Raw genomic sequence first — 20073 nt, 5'->3', positions numbered from 1 at the left:
AGGTGGGAGAAGAAACTTCCCCCCTACATTCCCCTCTTATAGGCCTAATCTGGCCTTTCTGATGTTGCCTATGCTTCCTCTGACTTTCAGAGAGCCCGTGGCGGCGGGTAGGGGGGTGGGGGGGTGGGGGGGAATAGGGGGAGGGATAACCACAACTAAATAAAAGAAATACTCTGATAAGCAGGGGCCTTATCATACTGGTGGATTTAGAGGAGCAGCTGGCCTGTTAGGACAGTGATGTCCAACAGAAATACGATAAACACGAGTCATAGAGGAAATTAAAAATTTTCTAATAGCTATATTAAAAAGGTAAAAAACAAAAGCGAAATTAATCTTAATAATATTTAACCGAATATATCCAAAATATTACGGTTTCGGACTGGAATCAGTATAAAAATTATTAGAGGTATTTTTATATTTTGTGTATTATGTGTTAAATCCATTGTGTATTTTACACATACTGCCCTAGAGCTATATACCCCAAGGGTACAACAGGTACCAGCCAGACACAAAGATACGTGTGTTCCAAGGGCCTTTATTCTTTTAGCTACTTCATATGTCCGAAAGCGTCCCCTGCCTCTCATCCCCTTTCCTCTTCCACGGGCGGATACTTGCATGGGAAAAAAAAAATGGCTGAAGCAGTAAAGAAGTCGCTCCCCCGCCCTCCCCTCCATCACCCACGATGAGGGCAGGTTTTACAGGCGGTTGGGATTTCTCGTGTGGTCACAGACGGTTTGTGCCCACCTGCACGTTTTGTACTTCTCATTATGCGGGGTCGGGGCGAGGATGGGGGCATTCCAGGAGCTAGAAGGACTCAGGCCTCTCTTGGACCCCGACAAAGTCCTTTCCAGCATTTTGTGCCTATAGGGACTGTGTGGCCTCCACTGGCGACAGCACCGCCGGAGGGGAGAGCGGCCCGGTTGGCCAAGTAGACACTTGGCAGGGCTCGGATTTCCTGGACCGGATGGCGGCCCGGAGCCCAGAGGCCGCGGCGCTAGCCGAGCACAGGATAAGCGGCGGGCGTGCGCATCCCGGGATCCGCCCGCGCTCGGCCCCTGGCGCAGCTGCCGCGGATCCGCCACCTCCTCCGGGGCTTGGAAGCGGCAGGAATTCCCCCTCCCCGGCCCCGCGTCCCCCTCCGGCCCGGGCTACGGGGCGGAGTCGCCCACCTGTCATCCGAGACGCCCCACGTGGGTCGGCCTGGGTTGGGGGCGGGGGTTGAAGGCAGGGAGAAAAGGCGGAGGCGGCGAGGGAGGTGGGAGTGAGGGTGGGGAGAAGAGAGGAGAGGAGGAGAGAGGGGAGCTGCCCACAGCCGCGCGGAGAGCGAGCGAAGAGCAGCAGAGAGAAAAAAGAGGACCTGTGGCGTCCAGACTGGAACAGGTAAGGGGCGGCAGGTGAACAGAGGAGGGAAGCCCCGGGCTAGAGAGAGTGAGGAGACCAGAGGCAAGCGCGAGGAGAGCTGCGTACGAGGGACGAGGTAGGACGGAAAGAAGAGTAGAAGGGGGACCATTCTAGGCGGAGGAGGGGCGAGGGTCCTTCAACGAGCGGCGGCGGAGGACCCGGGGCCGCTGCCCCTTTAAGGTTGCCAAGGCGACGGCTCTGGCCAGAGCGAGGCGCATTGACGTCAGCAGCCGGGCGCTGATTGGCTGCGGCGCGGCCGTTTCCGGTGGAGCCGCCGAGGAGCAGCTGTAGCCGAGTGGAGTCGGGCTGGGAGGGGAGCGCTGAGGTAGCTCCGCCGGCCGCCGCCTCGACCGCAGTCCGAGCCCGCCGCCGCCCGCCCGCAGGTGAGAGGCCTCGGCGGGGGCCCCCGCGCGCCCAGTTTTGCCGCCAGCCGCCCGTTTGGAGGCGCCGTGCCGATCCAAGATGGCGTCGCGGGGAGCGACCTGCGGGGGACGGCCGCACCCCCTGCGCCTCCCGGCCCGGCGCCTCCAGAGGGCCTCCCGCGGGCCTAGCTCCCTGGCCCGGGTCTGCGCCCCCCAGACCCCCGGGGCCCGCTCCGGCCGCCCCGCCCCTGCGGCCTCCCCGCTCGCCCTCCCGCGTCTCCTGAAGGACGGTGGCGAGATGTCCCCGGAATCCGCCATCGCCCCCCGGCTTTTCCGGCTGCTCTGGGGACCCCGCGGTCCTCGTTTTCCTCCCTCCGGCCTCCTCCCCGGCCTCTCCCGCGGGCGCTTCCCCTTCCTTCCCGGGATTGTCGCCCCGCCCTCGCGGTGGTCGTCGCCCGGCCGCTCTGTGGCTTTCTGTTCCCTCTCCTCTGCCCCCCTTTCCTGGTCCCCGCCCCCCAGGTCTTCTCTTGGCCTTCCGACCAGAGCGGGATGCAGGATGGGTCTCCCTTCCGCTCGTGGCCGTGACTGTGGCCTAAGTGGAGTGAAGGGCACTTCCGTGTCCTTGCCCCCGAAACGTGCGCGGTACCTGTGACCCGCCCCCCTCCCCCGGCAGCTCAGTGCAGGTGCGACGCCGAACGGCGTCACCACCGGAGGGATGCCCGAGAGATGGGTCTTCTCGGTGCTCCGAGGATGACCCCCAGGAAGGGCTCCTGGCTGGTCTGAGGGTCTGCGGCCTGAATCAGCGAGTTTCTCAAGGTGTCTGGCATAGCGCCTCGCATGTGATCCCTTTGAAACGGAATTGTGTCAAAACCGACTTTCCGAAAGAAAGAATCTCTGTGTTTTTTTAGGAGGAGAGGCAATGCAGTGTACGTTTTGCAGCAGTTAAATAATTGGGGGCGGGGGGAGCTAAATTGTTAGGCTTTTACAACCAAGTACGAGGACGGACTTAATCTAGGTGTATTCGATTAAAAAATTAAGACTGTGACATACGGATATTCCGGGGTTCACACGGTGACCTGACTGCGCCAGTCCTTGGGCATTTATGTTAATATGCTACCTTATTTCCAGTGTCCTCCTTTCGGTGTTTTAAATACATTGTTGCAAACAACAAACCAGTCTCACCGCTTAGCCCCAGTTCTCTCATTTCTACCACAGACCTGATCTTCGAATGATTTCTCTGATCCGTTGAATACATGTATTGATATTCCTGAGATGGATCTGAATGTTTTGAAGCATAAAAAGATCTGATTGATCATTGTTCTCGGTGGCTTTCAGTACAGTATTTTTTCAAATGCAGAAAATCCTACTGAAGTGGATTCTCAGTTCGTGTGGTTGAACTGGAAAAGAGGCTGGTGTAAATCTATCCGAAAGTAACGTGTTTTTTTTTTTTTTTTGAGTTTGTTTTGTTTTTTGTGTTTGTATTAGAGTGTTTATTTCTGAAGTAGCAGCATGAGTCTTTTTCTGTGGCCTCTAATTTACGTGCTTGTCAGGGAGCTACAGACTTTCTCATGGTCTGTTAATTAGTTTACTTGTTATTGACCCTTGCCATGAAAGTTGTCAAAACAAGATGCCTAACAGCACGGTAGCTCTTTACTCTGCTGATTGTTTCTCCTTTGAAATTTACAATGTCATCTCAGTGGTTTTGTGACATTACATTTGGAAAAGACCAACTAGTATTGAATTCAGTTGCAAAGTGGAGGAGACCTCACTTTTATCTTCTAATCTTACTTTATAATTAGGAGTTGAAGGGAAAACAGTTTATGGCTCTTTTGTTAAATTAGTAAGCTTTTAATTCCAGGGTGAGGTTAGCTGCCCATTCTTATATTTGTTTATTTTACTTCACATCGAGGTAGTTTGAACCTTCTAAAATTCACTAAATGCAGTTTTATCTATTGAATCTTCATGTGCGTTTAAAACTTTATGTTTTAACATTTTCCTGTCCAGATGAATAAAATGTTTTTTTTCCTGTACAGATCTTTTATCGTTTACTTGGTAAGGTGTTTCTTTGTTTATGTGGGTTTTTTTTTTTTTCTATTAAGGATTTGCCCTCTTACTAGTGGGTAAGTGTGTTATCATCTAGAGCTGGAATCTGGTAAAAAGAGTCTAGGATTAAAAGTTGCTTTTATAACTCATCTGGGGTTTCTTTTGTGTTTTAAAAAATGTTGATTGCGCTAGTAGTTGGCTAACCAGAGCCTTTGCTCCAGTGGTTTGCTGGGTGAGATTAGGACACTCCCCTGGGATCCAGGTTACGTATAGGGAATGTCAGATGTTCTTTCTTGTGCTTTCTTGCTTTCACTTAGAGCCGACTTGTGTGCCCTTGTAATTCTCTGTCCCGTTTGCCATGTACACACTTCGCACGGAGTCATGATTTCTTTTGTAGGAGGAGAACTGAATGAAATTCCCTTAAGGGCCTGACTCCTCAGCACCCCGCCTCTGCCGGGGATAAGTGGCTCATACTTCCTCCGAGAGCTGAGGTTCTTCTCACTGTTGCTGCCTGCAGAGCCTAGATCCTGTGCAGCAGGACCTCAGTGAAACACTACTTTGAGAGAATGCTATTTCTGTACATACTTTGCTCCCTAGCCCTCACCTCCCTGTTTTAAAAAAAATCTACTTAGAAAGAAATCTTTGTGAATCAGTTGCCTAGTGAATTTGTTAGGTGAAAGGCCAAATTGACATTTGCTCTTTGTAAACAGTTTTCACAAGCATCTGTGTGTTTTCCCCATAGCAAGCCATGGCGTCTGGCAGCACCGCCAGCGAGGAGGAGCGCAGCCTCCGGGAATGCGAGCTCTACGTGCAGAAGCACAACATCCAGGCCCTGCTCAAGGACTCCATCGTGCAGTTGTGCACCGCGCGGCCCGAGAGGCCCATGGCATTCCTCAGGGAATACTTCGAGAGGTTGGAGAAGGTAAAAATAAATGGGCAGAGCGTGAGATGACCCTGACGGTTGTTAAAGGGGATGCTGTAAGAGTGTCGCTGATTTGTATCTTTTGGAAGAAAAGGAATTCTGACCAAATCATAATTTATAATCATAATCATCATCATCTAAAATAGAACCTCAGGAAAGAAGTGTAGTTAACGCACTTGAAGTAATTTTTAACTTTGTAATCAGTAGAACTTACCAAAACCAATCTGTATGCTAAGTTTACTTGGCTAACAGGTTTTCGTTTTCCAAACATAGTTCCTTGTAACTATTTTAATTAGTACATAAAACTGACTAAATGAAATAACTGACTAGATACAGTTGATCAGAAGTAGTACGGCACTGTACAGCAGAAACTAACAACATTGTAAATCAGCTATACTCCAGTAAAAATTTTTTTAAAAGTAGTACAGCAGTGGTATGAAGTGAGAAATTCTACAGTACTTGAAAGCATTTAATGCTTTTTTCTTCAGCAAAGCAAGTAACTTATAAGTTTTATCCCACCTTTTGAAATCACTGTAATGAAACAGTTGAGTCTAGCTTGTGACTGGTATTTCAGAAACTTTGAATTAGTGAAGTGTGTTTTACTGTAGAATATGTCTCAGGTGAATCGACTCTAGAGCAGAGAGATCAAGATTGATGGTTGTCAAATTTTTACTTTACAGTTCTGGTCAGGACTTGTTTCCTCTGGAAAAAAAAATGAGTGCAGTTTTTAGTCGTTGTTGTTCATCCTCATTCTGTGTATGTCAGTGGGACCTAAGCATGTGGTGTGTGCTTTTCTAAGCAAAATGATCATTTTTCATCAAGGTGGATGCTTCAGTTCACTTCCTTCAAAAAATGATGAATGAGAAAGTTTGGATTGTTGAACGTTTTGAGTAGTTTGTTTGATTTGCTTCTGAAATTCAGCAAGATAAATTGACAGGTTTTCTTAAGCATATTGAAGTTTTGATGTGGTTCATAATTGTGAACCAGTTGGGAGGCATTTTCTTAGGTATATGATTGTTAATTATCTAATTGTATTGCAGAAATATTTGTAATATATCCCACTGGTTTGGACAGTTTCTTAACCAGCATAATTTACTAGTAAAAGAGTCTGTTTTACTAATGTTTAAAAAAATGGGTGGCTCAGTGATCAGGAATTTTCTACTGTTTTCTTGAAAAGCTGTTTGTTGAAATTGGTGTCTATTACCATGATTAGATTAATCAAAAACAACAACAGGGGCTTCCCTGGTGGTGCAGTGGTTGAGAGTCCGCTTGCCGAGGCAGGGGATGTGGGTTCGTGCCCCAGTCCGGGAAGATCCCACATGCCGTGGAGCGGCTGGGCCCGTGAGCCATGGCCACTGAGCCTGCCCATCCGGAGCCTGTGCTCCGCAACGGGAGGGGCCACAACAGTGAGAGGCCCGCATACCGCAAAAACAACAACAACAAAACAAACCTAACCAGTCCCGATGAATGTAGCCTTGCTGTCTTGGACTTGTGGTAGAAAGTCTGGTTTTCTCTTATTTAAGCAGTTTCCTGATAGTGAAGTACTGTAGCGCCAGGCTGCTGTGGGCCTTCCCTGTTTTGAAGTGAAGTGTGTTCCTGGAGACCTGATTCTGAAATTGATCACCGTAAGGTGATCCCTCTTCTCTTTGGACATCAATAGAAGCCATCTGATGAGGGGTGAGGTTGGTGAGACGTGAAGGGTGTGTCTTTTTATAGGGAGTGTTGAGTGTGTGGTGCTCATTTCAGAGCCTGTACTCTCATAGCCCTGTTTAAGCACTGACCAAGGGGAAAACAAGAAATGATCATTAAAGTAGTTTCTTTGCACGTGGGATTTTTTAATTTAATGTGTGTTGGCTTCTTTGCCTTTTAATGAAAGTCACAGCTTAACACTTTTTCCTATAATTCAAGGATCTTTGTTCACTTGCATACATTCCTTTAGCCAGGGTTGAATGTAAATATCTGGACTTTCAAGTAACTAGGTTTTCAACAGGTCATTGTTCTGTGCATTAGGTGTTAGGTTATATGTGTGAAAATATGGTCACACTCTTGTCACCTCTTTCCCTGTGTTAACCAGGGGTCATGTTTCTGGTACCCTCAACTGCTCAATAAGAAATGCACCAAAAAACTCCATTGAAAGCTTCTGCGGTTTATTTCAGACTGTTACCTGTAATTTGAATCCTCTTTTCTGCATATATTTATTAGAACCTCCCTGTCTGGTAGATCAGAGGAATTTTAACAGCTCCGACCATGGAGTGTCTTCTGCGTGCCAGGTACTGTGTGAGCACTTTACATACATACATACATACATACATACATACATACTCATTATTTCAGAGGTGTGAGGTTGGTGATTATCACCATTTTACAGAGGTAGCAGGTAAAACCAAGAGAAATCTAGTAACTTGGCTGTGGTCATACAGGGTAGTAGCTGTATGTTGTAGTACCATACGACCCCCACATTTCATTCGTTTACTACAGAAGTCCTCATTTCTTGGGCATGTGGAGCTCTTGTGGGCTCAGCGACCTTCTCTTCTTGGCTCCATGTGTCTTGTTCTGGGGTCGAGTGGAAGGAGCTGCTCCCAAGGCCGAGGGGGATCGGATGCTGCGGGGGCCAGAGTCAGATCTTACAAGAGGACATGCTATGGCAAAGCAAGCCACATGCCCAGCCCCATGCCTATCCCCAGCCCCGGGATATTTACTTCACCTACAGGGAAGCATGGAAGGGCAGGGGCAGGGAGGGGACAAATAGTGATTGTTGAAAGCATATTAAGTAAGCAGTGGGCACAGCATCGGAGCTTAATACTCTAGGATATGTTGACAGTAAGTGGACTGGGAGGGGTTCTTTTGTCTGTTTTTGTTTTAATAAGTGAGAGAACTGAGGAGGGAGGAGAAGGACCATAGGATGAATGACAACAGCAAGAAAAAGGACGTAAAAACGTGTAATAGAAATCGATGATCTGAGTAATGGCTCTGAGTCACCAGGATTAGGTTCTAGCTGATTGCTATTGAAGATGAAAACCCATGGAACAGTGTTAAAATCACAATGCTTTTGGTACTTCAAAATGGTCTTAAAAATTCAGTTAGATAGAAGACAGTTCCAAATGAGATATTACTTGTGAAACTTTCCATGAAATTTTTGTGAAATATCAGTGACAGGTTTTGGGGGTAGAATTTGTGTTTTCATTTATACTCTTGAACTTTAGACTTTGGGGGAGACTTGAGTTTTAAAGTTCTCTGTTAATATGGAATGGGAAAACCTTACCTGTTTACTGGAATTACCGGAATGAAAATGAAGTGGGTTTTCTTTAAAAATGTATTTTTTTAAAATGGTTGTATATTTGCACATGGTTCAAAATTCTGCAGGTACAAAAGGATAGGACAATAAAAAGTCTTTTTCCCACTTCGTTGTCTTCCTAGAGTGCAGCCTGTGTTCCAGGGATAATATATGGGCACTTACAAATTCATATCTAGCATGTGCATGGTATTCCATTGTATGGATGTACTACAGTTTATTTAATCACCATGTTGACAACCATTTTGGTGGTTTCCAGTGTTTTACTATTAAAAGCAATGATATAATAAGTAACTTTATATAGCTGTCATTTCACACACATGCATATTTTAGAATAAATTCCTGGCAGTAGACTTACTGGATTATTTGGTCAACAGGTAAGTGCATTTGTAACTAAATATGCAAATATATTAAAGTTGTTTTTGTTACAGGCTTTTCTTACTGTGTTTTTAATTGAAAATTAGAAAATCTAGAGAAGTGAGAAAAATAAAGCCAATTCCTCCCTCCAAAAAATAAAAAAATAAAAATCAAACATGAGTCTATAATAGAGATAAACACTATTACTGCCTTGATTGTTATCGTTCTAGACTTTCCTTGCTGCGTTTATATGTTTTTTTATTTGTCTTGATGCCAAATGCAGAGCTGAGTACCATGCAGGAGAAAAAGTAGGCAGCTCCTTAGTTTCTTTTTTATCAAAAAATTTTCAGAAATAGTAAATGCTGAGTTCATTTAGAATTTGAAAGATGGCTTAGAAAAATAATGGAGGGTGAGTCAGATGAATGAGAATGTAAATAGCTCACCATTCTTGGCTTTTTTCATTCTGATTTTACGTCAGGCATAACTCATTCTTCACTGAAGACCTGAGAGGAATTTCTTTTTAAGGCCCTAGATCTGAAAAATAAGAACGTTAAGTAGTTGATATCAGTTTTAAATGGATTGGTTTAATAAGATTTTAAAAGCAGGTAAACTTTTTTTTGTTTTAACTTCAGGTGTCAACCCTGACCATAAAGAATGCTTCCAACTCTGTTAGGAGAAGTATTGTTACATCCGATCTTAGTTAAATTCTAGGTTACCATCACATTTCATTATTTGTTTATACCTGAGACTCCAGCTAGAATATGAGCTCCACAGGCTCAGGACTCTCTCCTATTGTTGGTTTTTTTTTTTTTTAATTTATTTATTTATGGCAGCGTTGGGTCTTCCTTGCTGTGCATGGGCTTCTCATTGCGGTGGCTTTTGTTGCGGAGCACGGGCTCTAGGCGCGTGGGCTTCAGTAGCTGTGGCTCGAAGACTCTAGGGCACAGGCTCAGTAGTAGTGGTGCACGGGCTTAGTTGCTCCGCGGCATGTGGGATCTTCCGGGACCAGGGCTTGAACCCGTGTTTCCTGCATTGGCAGGCGGATTCTTAACCACTGCGCCACCAGGGAAACCCTCCTATTGGTTTTTATATTCCCCTTGCCTAGTGTAGACTTGGCGTGGCAGATCCAGAGAATACATATTGAATTAATGGAGTAACACAGTAATCTAGACATTCTTCTATCACTTTGCTGTGCCTGAGTGATTATTCCTAGATGGCATTCTTGGGCGGGGCAGGGATCTCACACTAATTCACCAGCCTTTTGTTTTGCAGTTCATTACTGTTGAGTGCATTACAAATCATTGTCGGTATATTATCATAATGAGTATATAATTTTTTATTTGCATGTTACGTGCCCTGTACCAGTGGCTTTTGTTCATTAATAAATATAGCATCTGTTACCCTCTGAGAAACAGTAAAGTCTTTCCAGAGTATTTCTTCTCAAGCTTGACTCTCCACTTTTTCCCCCATTTGTAATTGACCTTTGCCTCTTAACTTTCACCTTGGTAATAGAGGGAGAGATTTGAAGTGACTGAGAAGGACCGTCATTGGAGTATGAGAATACCAGCTGAAGAATGCCATGCTGAAGGGTCTCATTTTATAAACTTACCATCGTTTTCAGGAGGAGGCAAAACAGATCCAGACTCTGCAGAAAGCGAGCTCTCGTGCAGACTCAAGGGAGGATGAAATCTCTCCTCCTCCACCGAACCCAGCGGTAAAGGGCCGGAGGCGACGAGGTGCCATCAGTGCCGAGGTCTACACGGAGGAAGATGCTGCATCCTACGTGAGGAAGGTAGTTTTGATATCTGAACACTGAGGACATGGTTTTGGGACCCACGTGGTAGTCATCCAGTCTCCTTTGATGAATGAGTGTACTGTTTTGAGTAGTAAAACACAAACAGGGTGGATCGTACTCTATCCTGGACAGTTCCTGGGTACTTGGGGAACAGGTTTCTGTGACAGCATGCCATCACAGGAAATAACTAACAGTAATTATAAAACAGTGCATAAGTGAGTTTTGGGGGTTTTCTTTTGCATGTTGTTTTGCAGTAGAAGAGCAGGCAGTTTTTTCTCTTGAATCATGGTGTCAGTTTCTTGACATCCTGTAATTCATGTTGTGGCTTTCAACCTTTTACCCCCAAGCGTCATTTGTCTCAGTTGGCTCTTAGAGCCAGTCTGCCATTTCGAGTTATGCTGTTAGCCTGAAGCGGGAAGAGAATTGTGCTCACAAGAGGTTGTGAGACTAACAGTACGTGATCACAGTTTAGAAAATGACCAATTGTCATAAAATGCTTAGTTTTGCCTCACTAATCACCTTGGGCAAGGTGATTTTGGTTTGTTCCTTTAGTTGTTGACTAGGAACCAAATACTAGCCTTTAAACACAGGCCTAGATGTAGGCAAAGGGGATTATTGAGTCAGTATTTGTTGAGTACTTTGTGGATCAAAGACAGTGTGAGAGTGTTGTGTTGAAAATATTTAACTCAAAGCAGCCTTGTTTAAATACCGTAATGTAGCTTGACATTTCATTGTAATTGAGGTTGCAAACATGAAGTGGTCTTGGTTTATGGAATTGTCATTTTGACTTTCTGTTCTTTCTTAGGTTATACCAAAAGATTATAAGACAATGGCTGCTTTAGCCAAAGCCATTGAAAAGAATGTACTGTTTTCACATCTTGATGATAATGAGAGAAGGTAGGTACAGGTACTTTGTTATACTATTTTTCAGTACAGTTGGTGTCCCAAACTAGTCTCATCACTGTTGCAAGTTTTAAGGCTCTTAGTAATTGTTCACCTGATAACAATCCAGGCTGAAAATCTGGGAGCTTTAATTCTAAGGTTAATGTTTGAAATCCACAGAAGCAGCACATGAAATGTAACGCGAGGCCTTCTCTCCCTTGCAGTGATATTTTTGATGCCATGTTTCCGGTTTCCTTTATTGCTGGAGAGACTGTTATTCAGCAAGGTAAGGGTTGCTGCTTTTATGGCACGCACTATTATTATTGAAGTTTGTTTTTCTCTTTAAGCCTACCATTTTCCTTCTGTTATACTACTGGATTTTCTTATTTCTTTTAATTAAAATCTTCTGAGCTAAAAGGCACACCTTGCTTAAGGGACTAATATTTCCCTAACATCTGATATAGTTTTGTTTATGGTAACTGTTAAAGGGAATTCATGCATTTTTACTTTGTATGGAATTCCAGAACCACACATATTTCATATATCCTTTATATTGATTATTAACCACTTACGAAGTAAAATAAAGTAGAAAATAAGCAAAACACTTACATTCTTCATCATCTAGCCCATCTCTTTATAAGGTTCTATGCCTTCTACTGCTGATTCTTACCTTTTTTGACCATATATAGTAACATGGATCTCATCTTTTGGTATCCTCTCTTTTTTCCTTTCTTATTTATTCTCGATATTTTCATGGGTCTTCATAATCCATATGTTTTCTTGTTTAGTGACAATCTGATATTTATTGCTTACTATTTGAGTTGTTTTTTGTTTTGTTGTTGTTATAGATGATGTAATGTTTAATGTCTCTGTACACACAAGTGGCTTTTTTTTTTTTCCAGAGGCATTCTTCGCCACGAGATGACTAAAAACTCAGTTTTATGACTTTTAAAATAAATTGCTGGACTTTTTTTCCTGAAAGGTTCTGTTAATTTGTAAACTCTTCTCTCACAGCACCTCTCTAACATAAGTTCATTATTTTACATTAATTTGGTTTGATTTGTGCTTCTTTAATTAATATGCTTCTAACTTTTTTTTTTACTCTCCTCATTTTTAGGTGATGAAGGGGATAACTTCTATGTGATTGATCAAGGAGAGATGGATGTAAGATTTAATAATTGCAAAAATATGTTAATAATCTTAAAAGTCAACTTGTTGATATTCATTGCTTCTAAGCGTTTCTGAAGGGCTGTTACATCCTTGTATGTTCGATTCCTTTTGCCAAATATTTTACTGACACTGATACTTTCTAAAGGTAATTTCTTTAGCTAGACCTACAGTTCAGAACTTTTGCTAGATTAGTGGTTAAGGCGTGTGTGTGTGCTGTGGAATAAGACAGGTGTCAGGGAGAGTCTAGACCGGTCATGAGCTGGGAGACTTGGTACAGCTTTCTTGGTTCTGGAAGTCTTGTTGCTCGCATAAGATTATTAGAAAACTCGGTACCTCCTGCAGGTAAAATGCTTGCTTAGCACAGTGCCTGGCACAGTGCTCTGTAAATACATACGGTTAATATTAATGCTTAGTTCACTTTTTTTGCCCTGGTCATCCTTACAGAGGACCTTTTTCGTATCAGATAATTAAACTAGGTAAATTACAGACACTCTGAACTTAACTCATTGTCAGAAGTCAGCTGTTTTGGTCCATTGTGTACCGAAAATGTAACACATTTTATTTTTTAAAACAAAGTTCAGGATTCTGACCTCTTAAAAAGGTTTGCAAGTTTTTAATACTTACGTATTTGTCTATGTAGAAAAAAACAATGCTTTTGTATTTTAGGTCTATGTCAACAATGAGTGGGCAACCAGTGTTGGGGAAGGAGGGAGCTTTGGGGAACTTGCTTTGATTTATGGAACACCCAGAGCAGCCACTGTCAAGGCAAAGACAAATGTGAAATTGTGGGGTATCGACCGAGACAGCTATAGAAGAATCCTTATGGTAAGATACATGGGTTTTGGAGTGTGGCTCACAATCCAGACTGTGTAACTAATGTTTAAATAGTATCACCACATTAAAATGAGAATATTTTTTACTTTTAACGATTGAATGCTTGTATTAAGCCCAACTTAGCATTATTCATTATACCGTTTGAGACAGTGATCTTTTAGAGCAAAACTTTGGCCAGAAATAACATGGGAAACAAATGTGTATATGCAGTGGTCAGCTTATGTTTGGGAATCTCTCCATTTGTCAGCCAGTGCATCTTCCCTTAGCTGATCTTTACACATTACAGTCGGCCTGAGAGGTGCTGCTTCTGAGTGCATGACGTTATTGAAGGCCACTCAGAAGCGATCAGCTTCTCTAAATGGAAAGGAGATTAGCAGTGATGCAGGTTTCATGTCCCCTCTCACTGTAAAGGAATAAACGAAGTAATAAAAGCACTGGAATGTTCTGCTGATGTAATTAGACTCTGAGAACTTTCTGACAGATTTATGGAGTAGCTTGGGTGTTTTAAGTCCCAGTAAATGGCATTAGTCATCTTAAATGGCTTTCTTAAATTTGTGTATTACATGTCTGGCTGTTTGACAGTACGCGGTTGGACGTACTTAGAAAATTTTCTGGACTGGGGGATGGAGATATGTGTATCTATTGTATATATACTTATGTAATAGATACATATTATAAATATTAATATAAATACATATTATACATATATATTTATAAGTATATAAATTGCCAAGGCAATTTACTGTGTAAGGGATGTTTATTATAGAGGAACTGTGTGTTTCCCCCTTTCTGCCCCCCAGATATATTTAGCAAACCTTGAAGATAAGACATTTTGGTTTAGTTTGGGGTTACGGTACTTTTTTTTGTCAGGGTGGGATGTTGTTTATATGGTAGCAGTTGTATTTCCTTCTGTGGAGGATCAAGGTTGTGGAAAAGGACGCTGGGCTGGAAATATATTCGACTGTAGTCACATATATTACTTGGGTTTTTGTTTTTTTGTTTTGTTTTTTTGGAGAACTGATTGTTTGCTTTTTTGACATTTCACTAATTTGTGAATTCTTTGGGCATATACCTGGTGTTTCTTTTAGGAGCAAGTTACTAAGAGCTTTTGATGAACTGAACAGAGGGCTTACCATCTTCAACAGGAAAAAAACAATCATGTATCAAGCAGCAGCAGCAAGCTTTGACTTCTCTGTTGTTGTTGTTCGTTTACTTGAAACAGTATTTCTTACTCCACAGCATTATGTGAATTACACTTTCTTTTTTCATTTATAGGGAAGCACGCTGAGAAAGCGCAAGATGTATGAGGAGTTTCTTAGTAAAGTGTCTATTTTAGGTAAGTTCTGGAAGATTGCATGGAGAATTGTTAAATTGAAGTGTTAGTAATGCTTAAGGAAACTGATTGTATTTCATAAAGATTACTCCAGTTATCAACTCTTTTTCTTTTTTTAATGGTAACAAAAACCACATGGAATGCAGAGTTGAAGTTTGACTAAGTTAGAAGTAATTTTAAAGTGTGTTTAATTTGCTAGTATATGACAGACCTCTAAATTAGAAATAAGTGTTACTTATTCCTCCTGGAGAGACAGAAAGACTGGAAGTGTTCTCCTGAGTGGACTTTCACCGTTATTCCCCCTGGGACTTGTTTCTCTGTTGCTCCATCAGTGAGTTTATTGGTTCAGGAAAGTGAGTATTTCCAAGAATGCATTTCCTCTGTAGAAAGAATAGGTGTCATTTGCTTGCTTTCTCTGAAAAAATGCTAGAAGTGTGGGGAAATTTAGAGTAAAGTAGGGTAATTGGAGGCATTTCTACATATTTTGTTATGTGGACTTAGAGGCATTATTACAAGCTGTTCTTCATCGGGAGGGGAAATGGCGATTTTTATAAGGTAACATAGTCTTGAGTCGTTGCTTTGTTATAGTGAATTGACTTTTTTGCCCTTATTTGTCCTTTCTCTGAAATGGTTACATTTGTTTAGTGTCTTGGGTGTTAGTTTGGCCTTTGGGAACAAAAGTTATTTTCTAGTTACTCTTTTTGGTTTTGTAAATTAATTCTACTGAGGATTTAAATTGATAAATTATTTCTCTGAATCTCTGGAACTATTACTTTTGGGTCCTGTAATTGTAGGTTCGATTTACATTGATGGCAGTCTTTAGGAATACTTAACGATTACATTTTTCTTACCCCTGTACCATCGGATGCAGTTGGTATAGGTTAACCCGGCCACTGGGCTACTGAAAGAAAGCTCTGGGGTCATCTGTAAGTAACAGGAGGATCTTGGTGAGACGAGAGGTAGTTGAAGACAGGTGCCATATTGGATTAGAGCCACTACTAGAGTATTTTGGTTGACTTCTTTATACCTTTTGTTTTTTTAGCAATACCAAATAATGCAGAGAAATTCTTTTGATTCCTGTCTTTTAGAATCTCTGGACAAGTGGGAGCGTCTCACGGTAGCTGATGCGTTGGAACCAGTGCAGTTTGAAGACGGGCAGAAGATTGTGGTGCAGGGGGAGCCGGGAGATGAGTTCTTCATTATTTTAGAGGTAAAGATGGGGCAGCACCGGGCGGGGAATAGGGGGACACCAGTTCTCATTTACAGCTACCGTTCTTAAGATAAACAGTTTTATTTAAAAATTATCATTCCCTTTGAAATGTCGTTGTTTGGTTTTCAGCCAGGCCACCACATTTTAAATGAGGGCTTTGCATGAAGTAATAGCCGAATTCTGACCTACTTAAATTAATTCTCCTCACAGAAGCCAAACAGAACTCAGCCATTTAGCACACAGGCTGTGATGTACTACACCGTTCTTGTTAAAATCATGCATTTGGGCTAATTTGGCAAACAAGGATCAAAGGCAGGTATTTAAATTCTAAATGTTACCATGTTTTATATCGTCACAATCCATGGAAATGTATAGCAGATACTCTTGCCAGCCAAGGAGATCCACAGAGCAGATTTGCTGTGAATGTGGCTCAGTAGATGCTAATCGGTGTTGTTTAAACCAGGGGTTGAGGAACTCTTTCTGTAAAGGACCAGACAGTAAGTAATTCAGGCATTTATGAGCCATAGTGTTTCTGTTGCAGACTCAACTCTTGTCATAGTGGGCAAGCAGCCATGGACAGTATCTAAATGAATTGGTGTATTGTTCCTATAAAATTTTATTTACAAAAGCAGTGAGCTTGGATCTGGCCCTCCTTCTACAGTTTGCTAACCTGAGTCTGAACCCTCGAAGTACCTCAGTGTGATGAGAAGTACCTCCTAGCAGGAACTGCTGGGGTAAATAAGCATCAAGCCTGTAGTGACTGTTTTCAATTACCTTTTATCACATGAACACAGGATTTGAAATAACTGCTGAGTCCTTTTTTTTTTTTTTTTTTTTTTTTGCAGAGTAGCTAAAATTGCATAGGATATTTAAAGTGCCAGCCAGGAATTGAAAGTATTCATGTGTTTTGCTTTTTGGTGATTTTGTTACAGGGTTCAGCTGCCGTGCTACAGCGTCGTTCAGAAAATGAAGAATTTGTTGAAGTCGGGAGATTGGGGCCTTCTGATTATTTTGGTATGTGGATTTCCTCACAATAAACACATAGTTTCTGTAAGTCACTTCTCAGTGAGCTATCACAGTCTTTCATAATCTTGTCTTTTCTTCTCCTGAATTTTATTTTTTATTTTCGTTTTCGACTCTGAGGGTGAGATTTTGACCTTGACTCAGTTAGTAATTAAGTTATTGATTGTCTCATATCTGTCAGTTGGTTTTTTCCCGAGGTGCAGATGTAGTGTGGCCTGTACTGAGTTACTAGGAGGGAAAATACGGGTTTTCTTTTCCCCGGAGGGCGCCCCTCAGGAGGCATTTCTGAGGGAGCCAGCCTACTCTCGGCCCTTTCCCCTCCTCCAGGCGAAATCGCGCTGCTGATGAATCGTCCTCGCGCTGCCACCGTGGTTGCCCGTGGCCCGCTGAAGTGCGTCAAGCTGGACCGCCCGAGGTTTGAACGTGTTCTTGGCCCGTGCTCGGACATCCTCAAACGGAACATCCAGCAGTACAACAGTTTTGTGTCCCTGTCCGTCTGAAACCTGCTTCCCGTGCCTCCCTTCCGCCTCTCCCTGTCCAGGCTTCCCCACGCAGACTGCTCTCTGGCCCCTCTTTGCAGCGCCACGTGGCCACTGGCATCGCAGCTTCTTGTCGGTTTCTGTTAAAAGTTGCTCTTATTGCACCGTTTTTATTTTGGAGCATTAACTGAGTGCTCCTACACAGTTAAATAAATAGAGTTCTGTGGAGACTTGGCTGTTCCTGCTTCTCTCTGTGCAGTGTTAGTGTTCACCCTGGGCCGCGCGTGCCACGCTTTCTGGTGAGGGCAGACCCTGCGCCACATGAGTTACCGTAGAGTCATGATGTAACCGTGCAAGATTGCCTTTCAAGTGACAGAAGTTTCCTGTTATCATAAGCAGATTCTAGACTGTGGCCATATATGCTATATTTCTTTATAGAATAAACGATTTCTCATTAAGCTCTGAGGATTAGGAAAAACAGTTATAGAAAAATCTTAGTATAGTAGAAAGACATCTGCCTGTATTTAAACTAGTTTAAGGGTGGAAAAATGCCCATTTTTGCTAATTATCAGGTGGAAATGATCAGTTCTTTTTTTTTTTCTTTTTAACAAGAATTTTTATTTGTCAAGCAACTTTGCCTGGTTTTGTTTATATCTTAATGTTTTCTCTCCAATTCTAAAATATGTTGAGGTGTGGCTGTCTATACCTACCTGCCTTTTAAGGTTCACACCAAATCATAAGCTGCAAATATTGGGTAATGATTTAATTACATCTGCCTCAGCTCACAAATTCTGATTACACCTTCCTTTATCCAGCTCGTGCCAAATGTTGACCGTCAGATGCTGAACTGAGAATAAGAATTTGAGGTCTGCACTCTTGGTTGTTAACTTAGAGTTTTTGGTTAATGTATATCCTTCAGTTGAGGCCAGGATAATAATCTCTTATGCTCTTTAAGCACTGATTCCAGGAGATTGGATTTACTGGGAATAGACAGACTAAATGTTGTAACCGCAAAATGGAGGTGGGCTTGCTAAAGGGAGAAATGGCAGGTGGACACAGTTCAGTGTTGGGAGCTTTGCCCCACTAAATTCACTGGGGCAGGAGATTTAGGAAGAAGTTTTTTACTTTGCTTTAACCTTTCCTCCCCTTTTTACATCAACTAGAATTTATGGTGGGTTGGGGGGTGGGGTAGGATGTGTCTGTTTCAAATGGGTCTAAAAGGCCATCCTTCTGAAAAGTTCTGCTTTCCTATCTACCAGCTTATTTCTCTGGCAAACTTTTTTGTGTAAACGAGTGTTTTGAGTCTTAACTTTATTTCAGTATTTTCCAGCCTTATCAAGGTTATGTGTTGTTACATTATTCCATGTGCACCAATGATACCCAACTGTTTATTTTTATTATTGTTATTTTTTGAAACAAAATTTCACAGTTCCATAATGTAGGCACTTTTATTTGCATTGTGATTTATATAATATATAGGGTTATATTGGGGTGACTGCAAGCATTTTTTCCATCTGTGTGCATCTGGCTCTGATTTTTAATCCCCTCTCCTTCCCCTTTCCCAGGTAATTTAAATTGGTCATGGTAAATTTTTTTCATAGATTTGAACAGCTTTTGGGTTGTTACTAAGTTTGGAGTATAAATCTGGGAAAGAGATTTTATTTACATTTTAGTGTGGGATAGAAAGCCACCTTATTTCAAATTTTTTATTTTTCAAAATAATCTTTACTAAATGAGGATTTTCTGGTCTGTATTTTGTGTTTAGCTTTTTATATTTAAAAGATTAAAAATAAAAATTATGTTCTTATTAGCTTAAAGCTTGATTTGATCTTTGTTTAAATGCCAAAACTGTACTTAACTAAATTATTTAGAATGCCATAAATTTGCAGAGTTTCATATATGTATATAATCATGCTCATGTATATTTAGATTCATAACACTGATTTCTAAATGAGTTTTGTTCTTAAGTCATTGGGCTTTGCTGTTTACTCCCTTTTGTAGTTTTTAATCTAAGAAAATTTAAGTCTGAATTTAAAAATGATCACATTTAAAGCCTTATCTTTGTGCAGTCTATATGAGAAATCACGACTGGCATCATTTGTCTCAGTGGATATTCAGGGCTTTAGAAGTCATTATTTCTGGGCTTGGTAAGTGGATTTATGAGCTCCACTGCTCTAGAAAGCAGAGATGGCCAAAGGACCATTTTGTGTTGTTTCCTGGTCACTAGTCTGATTATACTGTGTGTGCTAATATACCCTCTTCTTTTTGTTATAGATTGTCTCAATGGTAGGTCAAGTAATAAAAAAGATTAAATAATTTAATTCTCTAACGAATCAGTTTTTCTTCCCTTTCTCCTTTGCTTCTCTTCTCCCTCTCCCCCCGACCCCTCAAAGCTGCTAATCCGGTGGGCACGAATGAAAATCGAAAGTGAATTAGGGGATTGGTGTTTTGAAAGAATAATATGTTTGTTTTCCAATTCAGTTTGTCAAAGAATGAATCTAAAAACCTTTCTTTAAGGGTAATTGAGATGTAGCAGATCTGTACTGAGCAATGGAAGGAAAACATTAAATCAGAGGTCAAAGATTTCCTTTTTATTGAGGGTAGACTGGTTCTCTGGCTTTGGAACTTTCCCAGACTTAATGGGGGATGTCATTTCTAGGTCAGCATACTCTTTGGTTTAAATTTAATATGTGCATTCATATATTTAGGTATGCTTCTATATCTTGCATACATATAAAGTCATTTCTAACATTTATTTCTCAGATTTCTGAGGCGGGGATGATTAAATTGAATTCATTAGCATATTGGAATTAATTTCTTTACATCCAATGAAGTTGGAGATAATGTTGCATTGCCTAGAACATTGCTTAAGTTGTGCTGCTTTGTAACACATGCACTTTGTCCAGATTCAGTAATCCCCTCCCTCAACCCGCTGGAGTTAGAACCTTTTGAGTCACAACAGAGTATAAC

The 20073-nt window shown here is 41.9% G+C and overlaps 1 protein-coding gene across 2 annotated transcripts; it reads left to right on the top strand.

Annotated features, from left to right (window-relative positions):
* The first annotated feature begins 1276 nt into the window (after positions 1–1276).
* PRKAR1A (protein kinase cAMP-dependent type I regulatory subunit alpha) lies at positions 1277–19419 on the top strand. 2 transcript variants are annotated; one of them, XM_082604525.1, is made up of 11 exons: positions 1277–1380; positions 4549–4728; positions 9999–10169; positions 10978–11069; positions 11279–11340; positions 12172–12218; positions 12891–13049; positions 14334–14394; positions 15480–15601; positions 16534–16615; positions 16952–19419. In XM_082604525.1, exons 2-11 carry the CDS (start codon positions 4555–4557, stop codon positions 17122–17124), a joined length of 1143 nt encoding a protein of 380 aa, XP_082460651.1. In that variant the 5' UTR covers positions 1277–1380; positions 4549–4554; the 3' UTR covers positions 17125–19419. The 2 variants fall into 2 exon arrangements, with proteins under 2 accessions (XP_082460651.1, XP_082460650.1); XM_082604524.1 differs by lacking the exon at positions 1277–1380 and adding an exon at positions 1643–1784.
* The last annotated feature ends 654 nt before the right edge of the window (positions 19420–20073 follow it).

This window comes from Mesoplodon mirus (genome assembly GCF_964341445.2).
Source record: "Mesoplodon mirus genome assembly, chromosome: 18".
NCBI classification, from domain to species: Eukaryota; Metazoa; Chordata; class Mammalia; order Artiodactyla; family Ziphiidae; genus Mesoplodon; species Mesoplodon mirus.
The sequence above is the reverse complement of the archived record's forward strand: the minus strand, read 5'-3'. Positions and strand labels throughout refer to the sequence as shown.

Coding starts and splice junctions, on each gene's coding strand:
- PRKAR1A (XM_082604525.1), top strand. CDS start 4,555: ATGGCGTCTGGCAGCACCGCCAGCGAGGAGGAGCGCAGCCTCCGGGAA. Junction 11,070..11,278: donor CTTGATGATAATGAGAGAAG/GTAGGTACAGGT, acceptor TCTCCCTTGCAG/TGATATTTTTGATGCCATGT. Junction 13,050..14,333: donor GCTATAGAAGAATCCTTATG/GTAAGATACATG, acceptor TTTCATTTATAG/GGAAGCACGCTGAGAAAGCG.